General features: G+C 45.1%; 1 protein-coding gene across 2 annotated transcripts in view; it reads right to left on the minus strand.

The window, feature by feature from the left end:
* Nucleotides 1-25,403, minus strand: part of DCTN1-p150 (dynactin subunit 1) — a 58,733-nt gene that overhangs the window by 15,672 nt on the left and 17,658 nt on the right. For both annotated transcript variants that reach the window (XM_037427057.2, XM_037427056.2), the window contains exons 4-6: nt 22,851-23,103; nt 15,895-16,130; nt 6,682-6,903 (exon numbers count right to left, since the gene is read on the minus strand). In XM_037427057.2, the coding sequence (XP_037282954.2) occupies nt 6,682-6,903; nt 15,895-16,130; nt 22,851-23,103 (711 nt within the window). The remainder of the gene's footprint in view (nt 1-6,681; nt 6,904-15,894; nt 16,131-22,850; nt 23,104-25,403) is intronic.

Raw genomic sequence — 25,403 nt, forward strand, 5'->3', positions numbered from 1 at the left:
GAAAGCGACAACACGGGTGATTTAGGTCCGACAGTGGCCGAAGCTGCGCATTGCGTCAGCATTATGCGGGTGTTTGCCGAGAAGAGGGGGCTGGCGGAAAAGCTGGCTCGCAGCATAAGTGAGTTTGAGGCCACTGTTGTTGCAGCTAGGCTGCCGCGTCGCCAAATGAAGATAATAGACTGTCACATGAAGTTGACAATAAGTTACTGCACGTTTCTTGTTTTTTCATCGTACTCCCTGAAAGTTTCTTTTTTTTTTGACAGGTAAGTGGGCGACCTGACGCTATTTCGGTTAAGCAGTACTATCATTTAGTACGTACTTTTTCAGAGCTACGGTCAACTACGGTTTAACAACGTTTCACTATAGTAGGAAGTGAAAAGAATCAACCAAAATCAGCAGCCAATTCAACCAAAATTATTGTTAAAAAATGCATAGATACAGAAAGACTGATTAAAATGAGCTTATGTATTCTGTATATGCTACGACATTAACTGGCGCAGAAGAATTCAGCCACAAGCCATCGTCGCCATGATCGAACACGATCTTCTTCTTCTTCTTTGCCTTCACTAGCTGGCTGCGTTTATTACATTTTCAACATCCTGCCCAGCCCCAAAAGTAGCAGGCCTTTCAAGTTGATGCAGAGCGTGAGCAGGCCTTGACAGTGCAGCTTGAACAAGCCTCTTAATTGAGTACATAGCTGGCTTGTCTAGATGGCGCAGCCCGCGTAGGTCCACTATGACCAGGACGTGCTTGTCATACTCGAGCCGTAGGAATCCTGAAGCAAACATCGTCTTGCCATCTGCCACTTAATTTCATGATAACTTGGACGGTACCGATTCGGAGAATTTCAGGAGGTATGTTCCTTTTGCACTTTTCCCAACGATGGTACTGTAGCCAGAGATAGTAACGTAGCTTCCTGAAAGAAGCATTTCTGGCAGCCTGTGGCGCAGTTGTGTCATATGAGCTGGGAACCCGATGAAAAGGGACTGGATTCCTGACAAGTCGGAGTGCAGGGCATAGTTGAGAGAAACTGAATATACTTGAAGGGCTTGTCTTCTATTTCTCGAGGTTTACTTCAGAGTTGCCCACATTTGGCCTTGTGTTGTGCACAATATCGTCGGCTTTTCGCCGCAATGGGTCGACAGATAAGCTCTGCTTCCAAGTTCGAGCAGCTGTTCAGTCTTTACTGCGTATGCTATTCAAATCGTGTCGTATTGTACCTAGTGGGAAAGGTTTTGTCGTTGCTAGAAATGCTAAGTGTGTCACTCATTGTTCGACGGGGTCGTCGCCCCGATTATGGTGGTCAGCTGTACACAGTAGTTCTGCGGAGTGTCGGCTGCCAAAGTGCTTGGTTTTCTGCTTAATCTGTTGAAGATTTCGGTCAAAGAAACTTAAGCTGCAATCAGTTGTGCCCATAGATTGATGATTCGGGAAAGACCGTAGGATCTCCATTGTAGATTGCTCGTCTGCGGCATCCACATGCAAGGCGCTGACCAGGAGATGAGATTCACAAACAGCAAGGGTCTTGTTACTAATAGGCCCTTGTATGGTCCAACCAAAGATTGTCTCCATTGCCACGAGTTCTGGGACGTCTGGAGACCGCACAACTTTACCAGTGATTGCTTGCCACATATAGTCAAACCCTATTAGCAGACCGATTTCGGTGTCAGATGCGTCCTGAATTTGGAAGTCATTCGCAAAAACCTTGCCTTGTTTCTTCAATTCTAGAATGAATGTGCTGTTTGCTGAAGGTAGAGTCACATTGTTGCAAATGACAGGGACAACTACAGCCCCTATGCAAAGGTCAACCTTCTTGTCTCTGCTTCGAAGCGCTATTTCAAGAACATTTCACTTTTGTGCATTTGAAGAGCAAGCGCTTCCGAAGATATTCAGCACCAACCGGCTCTGTCTGACCACTTTAAGGTTAAGCTTACGAGCTACATCTTCCTTTATGAAACTCCTTTGGCTTACGTCATCCAGAATACCTCGAACGTACTGCCTGCTGTTGTTGTTGACCAACTCTGTGCGAAATGTTCGAAGATAAATTGAGTTGTCCGTAGGTGGTTGGTAGGTGTACAATGTGTCTTCACATGATGAAAGAGCGTTTGAAGAAACACACACGGCGGCACTCCCTGACGTTCCTGCGGTCATCAAAGACCTCTTGTAATTGGGGTCACACATGCTGGAAGCATGTCTTCTGAGGCAGGAACTGCAGGTGAGTTTGATGCAGCAATCGTTTGCTCAATGGCCTTTCAACGTGCAGCGGAAGCAACGGTTGTTTTTTTGCAGCTGCTCTTTCTTGACCTCAAGAGGAATAATGGCGTGGCAGATGCGCATTCCATGCTGATCAGTACGGCAGAAGAAACACTGCAACCTTGCGATAGATGCAATGTGCATCACTGACGCCGTAGGGACATCATCATTCACTTCGTCAGTGCGATTGTCTGTTGCAGGACTTAGACTTGGGGTTGCATACTGTTCTCTGCTTTCGAGCTCCACCCACGTGAAGAGTAAAAGGTCATTCAGCTCCGCGTCGAATGCTGCTGCCGCATCCAATGGTGCACTTGACGAGGAGGTTCAAGCAGCAGATACCTTGAAAGGCTGTGTCAAGGGGTGGTGTCGTTTTTTTCTAGTGAAAGAAAGACCGATGTCCCGCGGTAGACCCTTCTGCAAGATATCGATGAGCATAGCTGAATAGTTAGGATCAGCACATTCAGGGCTCCAAGGCAGCGAATATTCAACTTCGTGGCATCGTACAACCTTCGCAAACCATGGATGTTGTTGGCGGATGTCACCCTAGGGAGATTTCTCAGCCTTGTCAGATGGTGCTGAATAATCACCGTCTTATCGCTGAATCTTTCTTTCAAAGTATGCACGGCGTCGGCATAGCAAGATGCGGTCGTGGGAAAGCCCGCGATTGCTGTCCCTGCGTCACCGGATACGAAGCTCTTCAGGTAGTAAAACTTTGTGGATGGCGTCAGGTCGTTATTGCGGTCTATTAGCCGTTCGAATTGCTCCCAAAATCCTGTCCACTGTGCAATGTCGCCTTTGAATGTTGGGATCTGAAGCTGCAGCAACCGGGGTGTCATAAACCATGCGGGAGCCTCGTGGTTGAAAGCCATGGCTGCTGTGCTTTCACCGCTGGCCGCTTGCGCATGACCGGCCCGTGCTCATTCTATTTGCCAAAGTCAGCACATCATCTCCGCAAGCATGCTGAGCACTTCATCTTGGTATTCCACGATAGCTGTGTACTCCTCTACAGTACGTTCGGTTGAAATATACTGGTCATACTGCTTGTTAATCTGTGACAGCTCATCATTGCTAGCGGAGAGTCGTTGCTTTACGGCTGCGAGCTTCGCGATGTCGACGCTAGTGAAGTCAAGTAAAATTCGCGCTTCCTGAATAATCTTTGTGTTCTGCGTGCGTCGTGCAGATCGCTTGCCTTTGAGTCGATCTATTTCGAGATCACTGCTGCTGGCTGACATCGTCCAAAGCCAATCCTCGCCTCCACCAGTTGAGTCCTCACCGCCGCTGACGCGAAGTGAGAGTAGAAGCCCTGTGCGCCGTGCGTAGAAGGAAGGCTTGTCCGCACGTGGGATTTCGGCACCAAAAATTATGTGGACGCTACAACTTTAACTGGTGCGGAAGAATTCAGCCAGAAGCTATCGTCGCGTTTATTTTCAACATATTCATTAAGAGGCACAGTATCTGGCACCATGTTCAAAGGGCTTGGAGCATTTCAATGTACTCGTCAATGCATGATTTGGCTCCTTGAAGTGTGTATTAATTTTTAGTAATGAAATAAAAAAAAGGGCTATCTACCCTACCATACCTCCACATAATTTGGCAGATATCAATGCAGAGTTTGGCTGATTTCCCAAGGCGCATAGATTTTTGTACCCTCATTTGGTACAACATTCACACTTCTGTGCAAGATGTTTTTCAACACCACTTCAGCCAATTAGTTATGCTACTAAGCCCCAACATCATGTTGCTAACTGCTGTTGCCGTGCTTGTATCCATTACATTAATGGCTCTGCACTAAATATAAACATTCGTTGGACCCACCATAGTAATAATTATTGGAGTATAACGTCCCAAAACCACCATATGATTATAAAAAACACTGTAGTGGATAGGGTTTATAGCACCTAAGAGAAACGAAATTCAAGGGTTTTCAAGGACTTTCAAGGACCTAACAAGGACTTACAAGTACTTAACAAGGACCTAAAATAACGCGTGAAACCGCAGAAAATGGCAACACCACTTCCTACAGCATAAAAATTTGTACTTTATTTCAACCGGTTGGCAGCATGAACGCACTCAAGTTACCATGTACTGTAGTCTGTTTTGTGTTCTCAATGTGTTTCGTAGTCTTCATGAGAATTTTAAGGGCAGACTTCCCCAATGAAGAGACATCGAAGCTCTCCCCACATGAGAAAACTTTGCCTGAAGCGAGTTTGACGTATCAGGTGCAACCCACTGCCTATAAGCAGCAATGCATAACCAAGACTACTGGAAATTGCACTTGCCCGGCACAGTTCCACCATAAATGACGCGACTGCAAATATCCGCGCACACTTGCACATTTTCCACAAAAAAGCCAGATTTAGCTCCGCTGTTGCTGCTGTAACCACACAAGCACTACCACAACTACAGTGTACTAGAGGAGTACACTGTATTACAACACTGCAATATGGCTAGAGAAACGGATTGGATTAGATGGTTTGTTGGCTAAAGCACATAGTTGCCAGGTGCACAAAAAATCCACTAGATTACGGCTGAACGAACTTTGATTGGCGAAATTCAAGGACATTTAAGGACATCAAACAAATTTAAGGGTCTTCAAGGCCTCAAAAACGCCATTTAAAAATTCAAGGGTTGTCAAGGGTTTCAAAGACCGCTACAAACCCTTAGTGGAGGTCTCCAGAAATTTCAAAAACCTGGGCTTTTAACTTGCACCTAAATCTAAATATAGGCCTCAAGCAATTTCGCCGCCATTGAAAATGCAGCCGCTGTGGCCGAGATTCAATCTCGCAACTGCAGGTCAGCAGTTCAGCATTATGAGCATTATGAGCATTATGAGCATTATGAGCATTAGACCTCTGTGGCTCATTCGTGAACTCTATAGGGAGTATGCACTGAAACTCAGCCGTAATGTGGCGCTGCGGTGTGTCGGGACGGGTGCAATTTTTGAGGTTTTCACGCAGCGGCCCATGCTTGCTACTGTGCTTTCGGTGTCTATGTATTGGTGCAGTATGGTGTTCCCAGGCCTTCCACGTGCATGTGTGAAGCCCTGGATGATAGAAGCCCTGGAATCACCGAGTCATTGTCACAGCCAGAGTCAACACCTTCCCAAAGCGAGTTGTCCTCAATTACGTCGAGCGCGTTTGAACACCCAATTTTCTTTAAGCTCTTCTCGACAATGCTGGGAGAAACCAGGTCCCACGACACGGTGATACCAGAAGAGAACCTAAGCTTTCGCATATAATTGAAAAAGATCTTCTTCAACAGCAGGAAACTTGTATTAGCAAGAGCATGCTCCTCTGCTTTCTCCTGTACCAAAAGTCGCACATTGAAGTACTTCACGCTGATGTGCTTCGTGGCAGCACAGTTCCGGTTTTCTTCGAAAGAGTTTGTAACTGCGAGCTTGAGTTTTGCTGTGTACATAACTATTGTATCCCAATGCAAGCAAACAATAAAAACACGATGGACGTATGGCGAAACCTAAACTTCCGAAATTACCTAAGCGTGTGTTGCAGGTGCGAATGTAGAGAATGAGAAAAAATCAGCTGACGTACCAGGCCCTCGCACGCCTCCGCTGCAAAAAATAGCCCGTGCCATGTTACGAGCAAGCATTCTAACAGAGGAAAAGATGCGGAGTTGGAGGGTGGCAAACACTCGAGCATTTTCGACATTCATTCAACAGGTTCGGGTGCGGTATTCTAGGAACTGTAGTACAGAAGTCCTAAAAAGAAAATCGACTTCATACTTGCAGCTTGTTTTAACATGACTGTGCCCACCTGCTCGGTGAGGAATGCACCTGTCCAAAACATTCAAAGGTCCAAATTCTCTTTATGCGTGCACCATCTCGCTGGCTCGTGCAGATCGGGGAGCGCAAATTACGAGATAGTGCAAACTATGCAAGTAAGTACCTATATTAGAGCTGAAATGTAGCAGAAAACAAACATGGACTCCTTTTCTGATGTAACCAGAGCAATACCACCATCAGTGGCACATGAGGCCGAGAGCATAAAGAAATCTTGGAAAAGCTGCACGGCTGGTAATTTTATAGCTTTCTTGTTAGTTTTGTCGATCTGATTTGTCTTGACCTGACTGGTTGATATGAATTTGTCTCTAGCAAATACAAAGGTTAGGATGTGTTCAAAATTATTGACTTTGTAGAAGTAAGCAGAAGTCATCATGGGAGCCTTGGGCTTCTAACACCGAAGCCAGTAAGCTACCACTGTAGACTATATTCTAGCATCGCGATAAGGAAAAGTATCACACTTTTCCAACCACAACTGCCTTGGTCTATGAGGTCACAACAGTGCATTGAAATTTAGAGAAATCGCTCATAAACTGGCATATTAAACGTAGTCAATAGTCCTACAGCACAGAATATTGCACTTTTTCTCAGATTAGACATTTTATACAGTATGTAGTAAAATGCGTGCATACCTTTATCTTCAGTGCCTTTTTCAGTGCAATGATGTCATTCTCTCGAGCTTCCAAGCTGGCACGCACTACTTCAAGATCACGTGCTTGTTGGCGGTGTGCCTGAGCTCGCAGCTGGATAGGGGCAATAGGTTTGGGCTGGGGTCCTTGTGGCTGTACTGCATCAGCCATGACCTCCAGGGTGCTCACCGCTGCTGCCAGTGCTTCACGCAAGCAGTCAGGTCCCTGTGAGAAATGCTTACAATCTACTTGACCTGCATAATCCTTATGCCATAGTCCCAAACAACTGTAACACGACTCAGTAGTAACACCACACGAGTTCTGCCATTCACAATGTTGCTTAGTGATACCAGCGTGATTTGGGAAACCTGAGCCTATCCTTCCTGCCACCGGGGCAGAGTGGTGGCTGGTCATAAAACACTATCACTCACCCCTAATTCCAAACTGATTGGTCAGAAATCTGCCACATTGGCCAGTAGTGGTCCTTTATTTGCCACCAGCCAGCAGTAACCTCCCAAAAGGAGATAACCACTATAAATTAAATTAATAGGTAAAAAAATCAATGTTGTTCAAATTTATTTATCAACTTGACATACACATGATAGAAACAAACCCCCCTCCCCCCCACACACACAGTTTCTCAAACAGTATCACACATCCTAGCCAACCTACCCCATGTTGCATACAAGAAGAGATCCTAGCACTCTAACTGTCGACATATTTCTACACTGTGTTGGATATATCGATACAGATTACATTTCTTAACCCTTTGCCGCACGTTGTTGCATTTGTGAAACATTCCAAGAAATGGAAATAGATAGAAAAGAAAACCTATCTCAAGCCACCTCTACATGTTGTTGCAATTCCAAAACATTGCTTTGAGAGAGGCAATCTCTTGTGCAGCCATCAGCGCTCATTCTGTGAACTATTCTAAAAATATCTACAGCAAACGTTGCACACACAATACAGGTAAGTTTTGCCATTTATAAGTGCATTGCCTCACCAAATTAAGCGCAGAAAAATTTCTTAAGCTCGACTACACCTCTCGATTGTGTAGATTCCAGAATACACTGTCTCCTTATAATACGGTAAGTAGTTTGTTCTTGGAGATGGAATGTTAATGTTTGTTGTGCTAATGCAACAATGTGTATAAGGAGTTTGTTTTCTTCAGAAAAGGTAATGGGCCCTATATGCTTCTATGGCAAAGTAATTCTTTCTGATAGTCAAGAAAATAACATTCCTGGTTTGATGACAACTGTGGGTGTAAATCTATTTCCATTCAACATGTGTACAGCATGTTTTTTCGTCATATGCCCTAATTTTCTCAGAAATTCAGTGTATTCGCATGCTACCATGTCGCGTTGTCCCGCAAGTACCCTTATGTCGATGATTGATTGATTGATATGTGGGGTTTAACGTCCCAAAATCACCATATGATTATGAGAGACACTGTAGTAAAGGGCTCCGGAAATTTCGACCCCTTGGGGTTCTTTAACGTGCACTCAAATCTAAGTACACGGGCCTACAACATTTCCGCCTCCATCAGAAATGCAGCCGCCGCAGCCGCGATTCGATCCCGCGACCTGCGGGTCAGCAGACGAGTACCTTAGCTACTAGACCACCGCGGCGGGGCAGTGCCCTTATGTCGCCCGCTTCTATGTTCTAAATTTTGGGCCATACCTCTGAAACACTGAGCGTTGTGGTGGTGTTTTATTGCACATTCCTCTCTGCCCTCTGTTCAAAGCATCTTCACCTCATGTCCTTTGGACCCTGTTCTTTTTTTGTTCTTCGACAAAGCTCAGAACTGCTGGTAGTTCTCTCTCCTCTCAAATTACACAGATTTTCTGGTTAGTTTGTGGCTCAATTTCGCTGTATTTTGCCATTAATTTTGTTTGTTTTGTTATGATCTGTTTCCTCCTTCTGAGGTCCTCTGAGCCATACTACAACAGGCTTGACACTTTGCCAGAGTCATCCTAGGAACCTCCATCTAGGGGCTCCTCACGTTTTTTTCACTCAATTCCAATATTAATAATGAAGATGTTTTACTTCCTCTCCTTTAAATACTCAACCTGATGTGCAAGTCTCTTGGCTGCACGGATATCTGTATGACACACTGCTACTGTATAAACCGGAATATAAGTTGAGATATTTACAATAAAACAACGATCTAAAGTCGCCCCTCGTCTTATATAGCGGTGTCTAGCCGACAGTGCACTGCTGTCTGGCAACCTGTGTCTTGCATGTGCATGAGAAGCTGGACACGGCCATATTCGCATTCAAATCCAATAGCAGGTTGTTTTTTTTTCTGTTCTTTTGTGTTCGTGATTTGCCTCCGATCTGTTCTAACTTCTTGCTCCGGTTGACATTGTATTTCATTTTTAGTGGTATTTTTTTCGTTCAGTAAATATGAGTAGCAGTATGAGAAGGCAGTACTCAGCTGCGTTTAAACTAGAGGTTGTTGAGTTCGCAGAAGCAAATGGGAATATGGCTGCTCAGCACCACTTTGATGTATCAGAAAAAAGAGTGCGGTATTGGAGGGCGCAGAAAGGGAAGCTGCAGATGTGCAATCCTCGGAAAATGTGATTTCGTGGGCAAAGTGCAGTTCATCCACAGCTGGAGGATACGCTAGAGAACTTTGTGTGGGAAGTTCATGCGTGCTCGCTGCCAGTGACCGTGGATACCATTCGCAAGAAAGCTGTGGAACTCGCTTGAGAAGCTGGGCTCACGAGAGAAGAGTTTCGTGCACCAAACTCTTGGGTGCGTCGATTCATGAGACGCAAAAAATTTTCGTTCCGGTGGTGCACATTCATCTGTCAGAAGTTTCCAGACGAGTTCGAAGACAGGCTTATAAACTTTCAGGGCTTTGTGAACCGGCTTCGGGAGCAGAACAACTACATGATGGGGCAGACTGACAATGCCGATGAGACCCCCATGTGGTTTGACATGCCTTCATCGACCATGATCATGCAGCGTGGCGCCAAGGATATGAAGCTTTTGTCCACCGGCAATGAGCACTCGCGTTTCACCGTCATGCTGGCATGCATGGCAGATGGTAGGAAGCTTTCGCCTTTCATCATTTTCAAATGTAAGACAATGCCGAAGAAAGTGTTCCCGCCCAGTGTTATCGTTCGCGTCAACAAAAAGGGATAAATGAACGAGGCCATGATGCTCGAATGGATACGAGTAGTCTGGAACTGTAAGCCAGGTGCACTGCTGCGTCTTTGCAGCATGCTGGAGTTAGATGTGTTTTGTGGTCACTTTACCGACGCTGTGAAGCGTGCACTGGGCGATGGAAAAAAGGACCTCGCGGTGATACCAGGTGGTATGACGTCCACCCTTTAATCGATCGACGTTGTGCTAAACAAGCTGTTCAAGGACCGAGTGCGGCTGAGTACCAAAAGTGGATGTCCGGCAACAACCCAAAGAGACCGATGGGCCGCCAACAGAGGCCTCCGCTTGCGACTGTTTGTGGCTGGGTGCTTTCAGCCTGGCGTTCCTTGCCAGATTGCACGGTGGAAACAGCTTTTTAGAAATGTTCCATCAGCAACTCGCTGTATATGGCACGGAAGACAACGCACTGTGGGAGCGGCCAGCGGCAAACTCTCGTCTTCAGAAGACAGTAGTGCTTCGTCTAACGAATAGGAACAGTTGCGATGGTGGCTGAAGGGAGCTCCGACGATCGGGGTGCGGTGCGCCCAGTTCCCAAATAAATGTCATTCGGCAATTTAAGGTTGTTTTCCTTTTTTTATCTTTTTCGGTAACCTGAACTTGGGGGGTCGACCTACTGTAATTACTCGAATCTAACGCGCGCCTTTTTTCCCGTTGAAGGAGTTCGTTAATTGCATGCGCGTTAGAATCGAGTACGAAAAAAAAAAAATATCTGAATACGGTCATTCTATTGCCATCGGCATATCCAAAATGGCCGCCCCCTACGTGCGTCGGCATGGTGCGTCGGCATGGTGCGTCGGCCATTTCTGCCTATATGTTTCCCAAGTGCGGCACTTCGTACGTGTGGTGAGCAGTTCGTCATCTTGTAGTGCATTAGCGTCGACGGCATGGAAGGACCGACTCCAAAAACTCGAGTGCTCCACAATGCCGCCTTTAAAAGAAGAAAAGTCATCGCGTGTGTAGAAACGGACGGAAATGGGCCGCATCGCGGTTGTTCGGAGTTCACGAAACGTGCATGTGGGAATGGCGGAAACAAAAGCAGAAGATTGTTGACAGCAAAGCTTCACGCAAAGGCTTCAGTGGACCACAGCAGGGTCGGTTTCCGCAAATTGAGGAGCTGCTCGGCGAGTATGTGCTTGAGCAGCGAGCGGCACAGCGGCCCATGACGACAGATCTGCTCCAAGTGCGGGCTATGCAGTTAGCCTTGGAATAAAAAAAGGGCTAATGCGGAGCCAGTTTAAAGCGAGCAGGTGCTGGCTAACTAACTTTATGAAGAGGAAAAGCTTTTCCCTCCGAAAGCGAACAGGCATATACGAAAAGTTTTGAGAGGAGTACGATGAAAAGCTTCACAGTTTTCAGAGGTTCGTCCTAAACTTGCGGCAAAACAACGGCTATCTGCTTGGGCAAATCGGGAATGCCGATCAGATGCCTCTTTACTTGTACATGCCTAGCACCACAACCGTCGAGAAGAAGGGGGCGAAGCAAGTTGGTGTGCTGGCATCGGTCCACGGTAAAACTGCAGTGATGGCAATGCTCTGTTACTCGTCAGATGGGCACAAGCTTCCCCCGTACCTCATATTTAAATGGAAGACGCTCCCAAAAGGAGTCGTTTTTTTGAGTGGTGTGATCGTGCAGGCCAACAAGAAAAATGGGTGGGATCATCGGAGTGGGATCAAAACTAAAGGAAAATGGTCACTTCCATATGGATTATTTATGACTTTCCACTGAAGTAATGGTACAAGTGAAGGAGATGCGATACTGAGGTCTATGGAAGAGTAAGTTTTGTTGGCAAGGTTATAGTAAGTTGCCTCTTTCCTATTTAACAGACAAGCACCTGATGAAATGAGGAATTGTTCAATGAGACGACCTCGTGCATCACAGCGAGAGTCATTCCACAGACCATTATGTGCGTTCAGGTCCCCAAGGACCAGATAAGGTTCAGGTAGTTCGTCTATTAAAGACTGGAATTGAAGTTTTTCAAGACGGTGGTGCGGAGGTATGTACAAAGAGCAGACAGTGACAAGTCTGTTTAGAATAACTACTCAGACAGCCACCGCCTCGAGGGAAGTTTGGAGGGGTAATTGTGTGCATGCTATACCTTGACTAACTATAACCGCTACACTACCGGATGGTGGCATGGCATCATCTCTATCCTTTCGGAAGATTACGTAGTTACGTAAAAAGTTTGTGTTTGTTCGTTTTAAGTGTGTCTTTTGTACACACAGCACTCTTGGATTGTGTTCATGGAGGAGTTCTTGTAAGTCATCGAGGTTTCGAAGAAGGCCTCGGATGTTCCACTGTAATATTTCTGTCTACATATTTAAACAAGAGAGATGCTGCTGTGTGTACAAAGAGTATCCTGTGTTGAAGTGAGCTCGTTAATTCAGGTGGCAGGACGGTCGACCGGCCCCGTTATTGGTTTTTTATTTTTCTTGGCGCGCTCCAAGGAGCCGCGCCGCACTTTTGGTACCAAGGGTACCGTTGTATCCATTGCCTCCTCAGAGGCACTGGGTGCCCGCACATGCGAGCTGGTGGTTCGGATTTTAGGCCTTGCCTGGTGAGGGGAGGCCTTGAGACCAGAGGACCCTGAAGTCTCCGGCCTCAATTCACTAGGAGGCGGAGTAGACTGAACTACTGTCGCCTTGGGGGCAGGCACCACAGCCGACGGCTCGCTCTGCGCTGGCCGAAGGAGTGGCGAGGGCTGGTGCGGCGTTGCCCCCTGACGCGCCGCATCAGCATATGTAGCGCCGTAAAATGGCGACACTCTTCGTCTTGCTTCCTTGAATGTGATATTTTCTTCAATTTTCAATGTGATGGTTTCTTTTTCTTTTTTCCAAAATGAGCAAGACCGTGAGTATGCGGCATGATTTCCGCCACAGTTCACACAGTGTGATGGTTCTTCGCAATTGTCAGAATTGTGGCCTGACACTCCACATTGTGCACAAGTTTGGTGACCACGACAGCTTTGTGAGCCGTGGCCATACTTCTGGCATTTAAAACAACGACGTGGGTTAGGTATGTATGGTCTGATCGACGTCTTCGTGTACCCTGTTTGAATACTTTCTGGCAGATTACTGGAAGCGAACGTGAGTATTAGGTGTTTCGTTGGTGTTACCTTGTTGTCTCTTCTAATGATGATCCTTTGTACATTGGTCATATTCTGACTCTTCCACCCCTCCAGAAGTTCCTCTTCGGTCAAGCAGAGCAAATAAGCATCAGATACTACTCCACGGGTTGTGTTCATAGATCTGTGTGGTGTTACAGTGATGGGAGTGTCACCAAAAGTTGAAAGATTCTGTAGCTTTTCAAACTGTTCTTTTTCTCGAACTTCAACGCTGGCCATTTTGGTAACTTTGTACCCGGCTCCAAGAGTTTCTGTGAGACATCTGGCTACTACAAAGGGGGATACAGTTCTGGCTTGCTTGCTGCTTATCTCACTATGTATAACATGAAAATGGGGGAAGTTTTCACTTGATCGGTTGAAAAAGCCTAAGTCTTCGGTGCAAACGCGCTTTAAGGCGGTACGATCACTTAATAAGGGAAACGCTCTATGCATGCCAGTTTAATTTTCTTCAGAAGCGTTGGCGGCCACCCACCACGGAGCCCAACAAAGGGACGCTACAAGTTTGCGGATGCTAAAACCTGCAGACGCCAGCCCTACAACGCTACTATAACCCAATGCGCCTAGACCAAGGTAGGCTATTTGCACAGGGTTAACCCTAGCCGCCAGGAAGTTTGGAAGTAGACAGAAGAGAGTAGAAGACAGGACAGATAAATAGTGAGAGATAAAGACGAAGATGTAGGGAGAGAGAGATGGGAAAAGGCGTGCCGACACGGGCTGGTGTTCCGCAACGTGTGAGGTGGAAGAGATGCGGTTGACGAATGTGTTGTGCAGGATTGCCGGTCTGGACTATCCACGCACCTTTATACGTACGAGCCGTTTAACATTTTCAACGCTGATGAGACAGCGCTGTTCTATAAGGCTCTGCCTGACAAGACTATTGCGTTTAAGGGGGACTCCACCGACGCACAAGAGCACGTGACAGTTCTTCTGGCTGCTAACATGACCAGCACAGAGCGGCTGCCGCTGGTGGTGATCGGGAAGGCTGCGAAGCCAAGATGTTTTAAGAATACTAAGCAGCTGCCTGTCGACTACCGGTTCAATGGAAAGACTTGGATGACTTCCGAACTCTTTCAAGCCTGGCTGCATCAGCTCGACCGCCGCTTCGTGGCCAAGGCGCGAAAGGTGTTGTTCGTGCTAGACAACTGCAGTGTGCACACGAAGGTGTCCGGGCTCGAGAACATTAAACTGTTATTCCTGCCTCCGAACAAAACGGCTTCCCTGCAGTCAATAGACTAGGGAATCATACAGTTTGTGAAAAGCCGCCATCGACGGCAGGTACTCGAGCGGATGTTGCTCTGCGTGGAGTCAGGCAAGCAGTACGAAGTAAGCCTGCTAAGCGCAATCCACATGCTGACATACATGTGCAACAACACACCGCCTGCAGTAGTTGCAAACTGCTTTAGGCATAGCGGCTTCGTGCAAGACGCTGCTGATCTGGGGGTGGTGGCCGGTGAGAAAACCAGTGAAGAGCAAGACAGCCACTATGTGAGCATCATGCCAGCTGATGTGCCCCTAAGCGATTACTTCGCAATTGACAGCGATGCTGCCGCGGCCGGCACAGTGACCGACAGCGATATCGTCGCCGAAGTCTTGGACAGCGAAGGGGAATCGGCTGACGAGGACGTAAGTGATGCTGACGAGTGTTCATGCCACACTATGATGGAGGCTGCGCATGCGTTGGCCGTTTTGGAGGACATATGCATGCTTTCCTCGGACAGTGTGTGCGGACTAAGCCACCTGCAGGAACTTCACAAAATTGTGACTTCATCGCACATTGCGTCCATGAAACACACCGCGATCACAGACTTTTTTAAGAAATAAAAGTTTGATGGTGTACGAGACATTTTCCAAGTGTTTTGTTCGTACTCACGATAATTCGTATCCTCGGTTAATTTGGACATTTTCTCCGGTCTCGTGAAGTCCGAATTAACAGGTTTTTACTGTATGACAACACATTTTTGATCACTAGTCAGGTGAAGGAGACAGCAGTTCGTAAGCACAGAGTGCACTGAGCAAAGAGTGTCAGTTGACAAATCCTTGCCGTAAAACTATGCCTGGTTGTTCAGAGGTATCAAAATTAGTTGATTGTGTAAAGCCAGTTGTGCATGAACAGCCATCGTACTCCGAGTGGCAGTACAAAGGCATCTAGATAGGACAGCCGTCTTCCTTAAAAGATATGCAGAAATACGTAGCACTTTACATCAATTTGAAGGGCCCTCTTCTTCAAGCAAACAAGTGTACGACATAGATCAGACGATGACAATTATATCTGCAACATTTGGCATACTGCACCAATATACACAATGATAAGCAGCTGAATTCAAATAAATGCCTACGTGCCAATGTAAATATTTGTGCTTCAGAAAACTGTATTGCGGAAAGCTGCCTTTCCATTGAATAGGCTGCTTTCAGCACACAAACAGCTAACACCAATCTGAATAACTAAACATTTTCACGGAACACAAAAGATGTAAAACTGCCTCAAGAATCACACCTTACAGAACGAGAAAACATAACTTAAAAAAAAAATGAAAGTGAGGACAATGACAAACACTGCATGGCTCTGCTCCTTTGAGGAAGAAGCCAAAAGAGGAATGTCGCTTTCGAACTATAGTCAAAGCAATAGAACTGGGGCTCACATATGACCTCCTTTAACAAATCATTTGCTTTGATCTCCAGTTTTACTACACCATTATGAATATTCTTGTGGCAGACTGGAAGCATTTCATCAAAAATTTTACATTAAACATGGAAAAGTTTGTTAAACATTTCTCTTTACTGTTATCTTCAGCCAAGCAATGTCGGACAAAAATGACCCAAAAAACGAGTGAAGAGTTAGAAAATAGTCAAACATCAAAAAATGCAAATCAACCAAACGGTATTTTATGACAGACAAAGCATTGGGTGTCGTTCCCCTTCATTACCTGGTCCTCCTTGCCATAGACACGATCAGTGGCCTCATGAGCAAGTTCTTTCATCTTGTCCAAAGGTAACTGGAGTTCGTTCTCAATTCGGGATGAAACGGCACGCTGCAGGGCACATGCTGCTTGCACCACCTGGCCCAAGCTCCGCACCTCAGCCTCCAGCTGCTCTTTAGCCTCTGCTCCCAATGTGATGAGGCTTTCATCGTGAGGCATCCGCCGGCGAACCTTGCGTACCGCTGCAACCAACCCACCCACCATACATATGGTCATTGAATGGGCTGAACGTCACAACTAGAACTAAAGAGACTGTCATGCAGTAGACATTCCTCCAAATCACACTAGAATGCTCTTCGAGATTCCTAGAGTGATAAAGTACCGATGTCACTTGATGTGAAAAAATATTCTAGGAGATTTACATAATTTGCCATCTTGTTTGCAAATTCTAGTCAGCCATATATAATACTTCAATGTACATATCATGAGTAAGAACTGAAATTATGGAGATATGAATGTTGACGGTATGAAAGAAGTCAACCATAATTCAGTTGAGTACACCAATGTTTTTGCTTGCACTGAACTGCTAGTTACGTTGCTAATCAGGTGTGTAATAGGAGACTCAAATGTACTTAATGATAATATCTTATTTAAATACCTTATCATTAGGTGACTGTACGGCACAAAAAACTTTTACTTTAAAGATCCCTATACAGTAAGATCACATTAATTTGTATATCACGGGACCAAAAAAAAATGTCCAATTTAAATTGATACAGAATTATCAAAGTATCAAGCAAAAATTGAACAAATTTCAATTACATCAATACATTTTGATTTTCTTGGTGAACACATGAATCCAGAGTTTATTTAGCATAAGAGCAGAGCAACACTTGCAATTTTTATAATCCTGCCAGTTTGTTCTCAATGTGATCGCGGTGCCTGTCTTCAGTGTTTAATTAGGCCGAAATTTGTTCTGCACTCAGTTGTCCTGAGCAAATTTTATTGAGATCTACTGATCTCTTGAGACGCTATTGGCGTTGGAGTTGAGACGCTATTGGCGTTTTCCCGCGATGCGATGCGGAGCGCTGATTGGCTAGAGCAGCGCATTCATATCTCGCGGGAGAAAGCGTGCCCGCCATTGGCTGCTGTGCAGCAGCGGGGGCGGTCGCTCCTCTCGATGGCGCGGCCAGCGCGCTCGCTTCGTTGTTGCTCTCTGCTCCGTCCGCCTCGACAGACGTCTGCTTACGAGCCGCTCTTCGCCTTGTGCTATCTTTTCGGTCATTTTCTCTCGTTTTTTTTCTTTTTGCACTAGTTCTGTGCCTTTCGTCTTTGTTGTTGCGGGCAATGCCGGCAACGAAGCCGAAGTCAGTGCGGAAGTTTGGTGCGCGGAGGCGCGCTATGCGGCTTGTACGATCATCGAAATTCCGCTATTCTGCTGCGGGTGCCGACTGCGTAGACGCTTGCAGCGATGGAACTGTGTTGTCGGCTGTCGCCAGTCGAGAATCCGACACATCGAGTGTGGCTGGAGCCGCAAATGCACCGAGTGTTTCCGAGATCGCCGGGCTCGACACGTGCTCCGAATCGATGCCATCCAGTGTGACACCGAGTGCTTCTGATATCGCCGGACCCAGCACTTCGTCTGAATCGGTGCCGCCATCGAGCGTGAGTGGACCGTCGCTTCATCTGCGGACGCGTTTCCTAACGAAGGAAGAAATCGATGCGAATGCGAAACGTCGTGACGCCGTTCGCGCTGAACTCGAGTCTACGCCGGCGACGCAGAAGAAATTTCAACTGATGCAGCCGGCTCTTGCACCTGCAGTGACAAGTGAGGGCGAACATTTTTCGCTCGTTCAAATGAACATCTTTAACGTCGTGCTCAGCCGCACAGTGTGCAAAGAATGTTTGAAAGGTGCTATGACTGTCCGAGAGAGCACCAAGCTTGGACTTGCAACAAAACTTGAAGTCGTGTGCGCCTCTTGTGGCACCGTCGATAAATTATGGACATCACCCCGCAAAAAGGACACGCAGGCCTTCGATGTAAATGCCGCGCCATAATGGCTATAAAGCAAGTAGGCAAGGGGCAAACAGCTCTTAATGACTTTTGGGCTGCCATGAACGTCTCTTACAGAGGTCTTCACCACAAGACGTTTCAAAAGCACTTCAAAGAGACGTTCAGGAAGCCAGAGGCCACCGCTTTGGAGAAGTTTTATGCTGATTCTGTCACAGCAGTGATCAAAACATATAAAGAAATGGACCCCAGCTTCTGCAAGGACATCACCGTAGTGTACGATGGCACATGGCATAAGCGGGGTCACACATCACACATCGGAGTGGGATCGGTAATTGACTTCTTTACAGGTCTCATCTTGGATGCTGTAGTTCTTTCAAACCACTGCCTTGGATGCCAAACAGGGCCCAAACCTGGAGATGCAGCATACGAAAGCTGGCAGAAGCACCACATTTGCCAGAAAAACACAGACGCAAAATCGGGAAGCATGGAAGTGGACGCAGGCTTGACTCTCTTTGGGCGGTCTGTATCCAAGCATGGCCTGCGGTACACCACTCTTGTGTCCGACGGAGACAGCCGTACCTTCGCTGCCCTCACAGAAGAGAATGTGTACGGGCTAGTGCCAATTGTAAAAGAACAATGTCTGAACCATGTCCAGAAAAGGATTGGAAGTGCTCTTCGAAACATTGTGCAGAAAAGTGATAAGCCACTGAGTGGGAAGGGGAAGCTGACTAAAGCTCTCATTGAAAAGCTGACAGGATATTATGGTTGGGCCCTGAGAAACAATTCAACTGACCTAACAGCCATGCAGCGTGCAGTGATGGCAACATATCATCACGTCACATCGACTGACCAGGACCCTCACCATGAACTTTGCCCAGAGGGGGCTCAATCGTGGTGCCGCCATAGAGCTGCAGAGGCAAAGCGTGAGCCACAGCCAAAACATAAACACAGCCTACCGGACTATGTCGCTGCAGCTATGCTGCCCATCTACGAAAGACTGTCACAAAAGTCGCTTCTTCAGCGCTGCCTGGGAGCGAAGACCCAAAATGCATCAGAATCATTCCACTCCATTCTGTGGTCTCTGATGCCGAAGGAACAACACTCATCCTTAATCGCGGTAGAAACAGCACTGCATGAAGCAGTGCTGCGCTACAATGCCGGCTGCTGCAAAGCAACCCAAGTGATATCGGACTCCATTGGACTTCAACCAGGTCATCTGGCCATCCAGCGAGCTCGTGAAAAAGACGCTTTACGCTTAAAAAAGAATTCTAAAAGACACCAAGAGAAGATGGAGGCCAGGCAAAAGAAGAAAAGAGTGTGCCAGGACACTTCTAGCTACTGTGCTGGAGCTTTTTGAAGAAAACACGTGTTTTGAACTTTCTCGGCCTGTTTTCTCAGAACGGATTTTTTTGCTAGTTGTGGTGCTGAGGAAAGCAAGAACTTGAAAACCGTTCATCAGATTTGTGTGCCGTTTTTTTTATTCTGTTCCTGAATGACCTTGCAAGGGCGTAACAAGCTCCTTTTTTTGAAAATTGGTGCTGTTAATTTATAATAAACAATTAATTTTTTATGAATCTGGTCATTACTGGTTACATCAAATTCAAAGTTGCGTGAAAATTTTTGGGGGGGGGGGGGAATTAAAAAAAACGGCTTTGTAGCGCCCTAGGATAGCTATCAAGGAATGACCACAATGAATTTCAGCTTTCTACTATGTCCTGGTTCTCACAACTCTTCCTCAGGCACCCATGTGAAGCACCCAGTTAAACCTCAATAACTCTGGAACTAAGAAACACAGCTTCGTGAAACTTAGCAGTTGTGCTAGTTTTATTGTAGTGAACAACCCTTGAAAGTTTCATCCAGATATCTTAAAAAATAAAAAAGTTCGGTCTCCAGGGTAGCCTCCCCCCTTAAGAAGTTGTATGCAATCAGTGCTGGAGATACTAATATTATCATCTCTTCATTTTTTCAACACTTTCTTCTCTGTTTAAACACTTGAAGTTATAAAACTTGACCTAGTTTGTTGTCATTCCGGTAAGAAACTTTTCAAGAATCGGATGTACAAAGAATATCATTTATGTCAAATACAATTATTATGTGAGGTACCTTCACTCGACTTCCGCTTTACTCGATACATCCAAATGCCTCAAACATTCTCTGTAATAGCCTATACCACGTACAAGGAATACCTCTGCACTCACATTCTCATTAGTTAATCTTAAAATTCTGTCATTTATTATTGAGAGTCTTCATCGTTTCCTAAAAAGTTTTGTTGGACTAGTATTTATATCACATGACGTCCGAATATTTTTTTTGTTGTTAAGTCAGCAGTGTGCGCATGTGCCATTTCTTTTTCATTGTTGCTCTGTACAATGAAGATGAAAAAATCACCAGAAACTCTATCATAACATTTCAAGATAATTCTAATAGAAACAGAAAGATGGGCTAGTTTGTAGAGATTTCTCATGAAACAAGATGAGCTTGTGTTTATTTCCTGTTCCCAGCTTACCTTTTTTCATGAATTCTTTCATATTTGAAATATACATTTTTGATACATGTTTTACATACATTGATGATATCACATGGTAACATTATCAATGCAGCAATGCCACAAGTTTTTTAAATATGTGATGTCATTTTGCACTCAAAAGAGGCAGCACATTTTCCGTTTGTAGACGGACACGACGAAATCAAGCACGACGAAATCAAGTTCCACAGTAAACGTACTTAAGGGCATAGTGCCTACAGCCCTATAAGCCCTATACTTCCCATGCCTTCGTGACCATGTTGAACTGTTTCTTCATTACTGAGAGGTATATTGAGATAATGCATATATCATATTCTTAAAATTTCATACTCTTAACTGGGTTAAACTTATCAAAATGTTTGGCTAACATTACTATTTTGGAGAAAATGTTCCTTCTAATACCAAAATCTTGGCTTTACTCGCCTATATCAGAATTCATAACTTAAAAAAAAACAGTTAATTGAATGTTTCCAATTCCAACACAGCAAATGTGTATATACATATAGATGACAAAAAAGATCAGCTGGTTTTCTTTAAAGACAGAGGAAATTAAGGCACCTATGTAATAAAAAAAAATGGGTTTAAAATAATTTGGAAATCAGTTGAAAAGCAAACATTTTTGCCACAAACATTGTTGAAGTCATTTATTTAGTAGTTATGAGCTTGGTAATCATTGTTGAAGCCTTTTATTGTTTTGTTATCTTACAGCCTCTTTTATTGACTGCCTAGACTCATTTGGGGCACTTGTGCAGCTCTGCATCATAGATAATAGTGAACTTCCTTCCACAACTTGACTGTATTGTGGCCAGGAATCAATCCTAATGACTTTACATTTTTGGCACATGTGATACTACTATCACTGAACAAAATAACAGCATACACTGTCACAATCCACAGAGTTTGAAGCCCAATAAAGAGGTTTCGACATGCATTCCCACACAAAATGGTTGAATGACTAATCTGCATTTTAGAAAAATGTACACAGTGTCTTTGGACTACCTCAGCTGAAAAATCAGCTATGGAATAGTTTTCAGACTATTGATGGTAAACATGTACTATACCCAATTCAAGACAAGTGTTTTGGTTTTTACAGCGATATTTTGTTTGAAAAGTGTGGGGGTGCTGACACCCCCCCTGTAAAGTTGTCTGCGCCGCGTGGCGCACATGTCTCGCCCCAAGGCTTTATTTCGGTGGTGACCACCGCCGGGCGATAAATGGCGTTGTGTTCGCTTTGAGTACCACTGTTGGTAGAGTGGTAGCGCCGGCGGTGGCCCCTGGCGGAAGGCAGGCCTTGGTGGTGGGCGAGAGTTGAGCGAGCCTCTTCTGCGCGTGGCGGCTGCGGCGAACAGTTGTATGTAGCGTGGGTCCCCGGTGCTCGGCACCACGGGCTTCGCGCCAGGGTCCCACGTGGAAAGTCAGGCGTTGGCGACGCCGCCTTGGGTATGTGTTAGTGTGTTGGGTGTGTTAGTGTGTGTTTATCATGTTATTGTGTGTTTAGTGTGTCACTGCATTATGTTGTTTGTATGGTAGCGTGTTAATTAAAATTGATGTATCATTTGGCGAACGATATCATCGTCTAAATTAGTTAATAAATGTATGTATGATGTGTGACTTGTACCGACCGCGTCTGCTGTGTCCGTTCACTCCAAGAGCGTGGCGTGGCGATGAGCTCGTTCGCCTCGCCGAGACCCCACAAAAGTAACAGTCAGCACAACTGTTTTTAAGCCTGAAGTAAGACTTTCAAAGACAATGATAAATATGAAAAATGCGCATTAGAAGATGTATTCCCCAAACTGCAAAAAAAGGTCAATAAAAAAATTTCCCTCCCCCTGTACCCCTTGTTTGAGTTTTGCGACACAGCATGCACATTGCGTGAAGTTGAAACACAGTTATTGAGTGCCAGGGCTACATGTGAACAAAACCGTGGTCACTAATTGATACGGATAGCGGCGCAGACTGCACCAGCCTGCTTCGATTATCCATGAAGGCCATTTTTGCTAATTCAAATCACACATTTGCTTCGCTTTGCGCTCGCCATTGGCTTGGCACACTTCGGGGATCGTCTGAATCAACCGGGTTGCATCCAATATGCACGAATTAAAGAGAGTTTGATGCCATTAAACAATGCATAAGCCGGCTGGACCCAGAACACATATCCGAATTATCAGGTTTCCCGAATTAATGAGTGTCACATTAACAAGCTTTTACTGTATACAGGTATATATACTACACTGGTGGCAATTGCCAGCCCTAGCTAAAGAATATTTTCCGGCATGACTGGCTTTTCAATGGCACTGAAAAAAAAAAAAAACCTAGCTTAGGCTTAAGTAAATAAGGTAATCATGAGTAATTTACCACATCTCAATGTTATTAGATGAAAAAAAAAAAAAGAGACGAAGAAAAAACCCGCAAGTGCTCCCATACCTTGCAGCAAATCAGAGACAGAGGCAAGTGCAGCATCAAGCAAGGCAGCCAGGTCACCACCCTGTTCACCAAGAACATGGCGCACAAAGCCCAAGGCACACTTCACAGCTTCGCAGGCTAGCGCCAGGCATCGCAAGTTTTGGGTGAGCCAGTGCCTTTCATCCTGCCGTTCATTGGAGAGGTGTACAGCATACAAACTTTGGAAATAGGTCAGTGCCCGCTCCAGGTTCTTTAGGGGCACATTTTCATCCAGCTGCAAAAGGACAAGAGTGTGTTAGGCATAAAAAGGAGCACTGTATGATATGAAGGAGTGGTGTTACCAGCTTTAAGGAGACGTATCACTTCCAAACATGATTCGCATATTATATTTTGAACATATTCTGAGGTGCTGGCTTCTATGAGTCTATGGTGGAAGGCATAAACCAGTGCAAAAACAGAGATGCAGGAAGAGAAATGAATAGCACAGATCTCGTATCATTCGTTTCTCTTCTGGCATACCATTGTTCGTGCTGTTTTACACCCTTTACATTGAACCAAATCCAACCGGCCCAATTCACATCCTAAATTCCTTTAATTGAACATCACGGATTGCATTATACAGCAGAAGATTTACATGTCTTTCTTGTAGACTATAATCAAATGGGAAGAGCGGAAGCGAGAGCACTACTTATAAGCTTGATTTTCATCAATAGATATTAAAAACGTACACAATAATAAATACTTGTATAAATTCTCTTGATCTACATGAACAAATTAACTTTTTTGAAAGCACAATTTCTTAAAACATTAGGCAAGAAACAATGAAATTTTTCATGTGGAGAAAATAGCCTAGAACTGATAAGTGGTATGTATTGCCTGAATCTAATTGGAACTTAACATTAAGTGCACACTTAGCACTGAGTGCATAAAAACAGATATGCCCAAATGAAAATGAATGAATAAGACTACAGCTATGTGAACAGCAAGTTTTTGGGCCAAATCAAACATCATAAGCAAAGGAACTCGCATGCAAAATACACCTTTATAATAAACATGCTTCTTCTTTATTTGTATGAGATCAAAACCATTTTCAACTTGGCTATAAAGGCTTGTTCCCACCAGTGAATTATAGTTTCCTGTACGTACACTACAGGGACCTCTGGCACTAGTGTCTATGACGCTTCAGCAAGCAAGGGAATGATGGGTAGTACACAGATTTGTTTGACGAATCTCTTCACAAATCTTCCTTCTTTTTTTGGCTCCATTTGGCTCCGACTGGCCTTAATCCACTTTGCTACCAGATGAAGTTCAGCAAAGGTTCAGCAGACACACTTTATCACTTTGACTTTTTTAGGCTCACCAATTAAATTTGGCTAGCAAAGATCACAAGGGTCCGTCCTTTCATTCGAAACAAAACCGAAACACAATAATACACAACTGCACTAGAGCGTTTGATGACCACAAGCATGAAGACTAGGCGAATCTATGTGTTACTCATCATGGCAGAATGATGGCAGCGGAAGAGTTTCTTCTAGTTAATTTTAGGAAACTATGCTGTGAATAAATGTGGTTGTGCGACCGAGTTAGTCGGAAAACAGTCACAAATAGCCATTTCTGTTGCAAATTAACATCTTGACTCAGTATTCACTGCTCAATTTTTCAGCCATTGACTGCATTTGCAAACCTTTGATCCAATCAGATGCACAGTAACAGTACACCAGCTCATTTTGCGGGGGAACAGGAATGCGAGTAGATATGAATCCTGTGGGTCAACGGGTATAAGTTGCATGCAAGTGTGAACATTGATTGCGTCGAATTGTTTCTCTGTTGCCAGCCGTAAATGGTTGCGCAGTTAGTGCCAGAAGCCCTTAAGGACCCTTTATAGTCTGACGTTATGCTAGCAAACGTGCAATGCTCTACAGCACGACACAAGGCGCGACAACGCGTTTGATATCAGTTGTCCCACCTCGGCTGCTGCTGGCATGAGATGCAACATGCTGCATTCCGCGCTAGTGACGTTACCCAAACTCCATAATGTCTGCATCTCTTCGTGACAAAAGGATACCAGGCATGCTCAAATGGGTATGCGTCGAGGTGACATATCGAGGCTCCCAAGTATAAAGTGTTTGGTTTTCGCGGTGGCATAACACTATGAACCTGGCACTGCGAACTTCTGCCGCTGCTGGTCAATGCCACATCGTCTATAAAGGGCCCTTTCACCATATAACTCAGTGACTTCTCTCTACTTTTTGTTTAGGTGAGCTCTACAGCATAGCAAGGTATGAATATCAAGACTTCTAGCTTGCTGCTTGGTTTGCATTAGTCAGTCAAACATGGCCCACCTAATTTCAAGTTTGAGCACTGGAGCCGTAGCCTCATTAAATTTTTGTGCTAAGAAGGAAGTTCCACCAAATAAATTCACAGTAGAATGGTGAATGTGTACGGCAGTGAATGTCCTTCATTTCACAAGAGTGCTATCGCGAACTGGGGACAAAAATAGAGCAGACGAAAAGTGCTTCTCCTTACCTGGTCAGTCTTATTACTGTACTTACTCGCATAATTTGTGAACTTTTT

Source organism: Rhipicephalus microplus, chromosome X, assembly GCF_043290135.1.
Source record: "Rhipicephalus microplus isolate Deutch F79 chromosome X, USDA_Rmic, whole genome shotgun sequence".
In the NCBI taxonomy this organism is placed as follows: domain Eukaryota; kingdom Metazoa; phylum Arthropoda; class Arachnida; order Ixodida; family Ixodidae; genus Rhipicephalus; species Rhipicephalus microplus.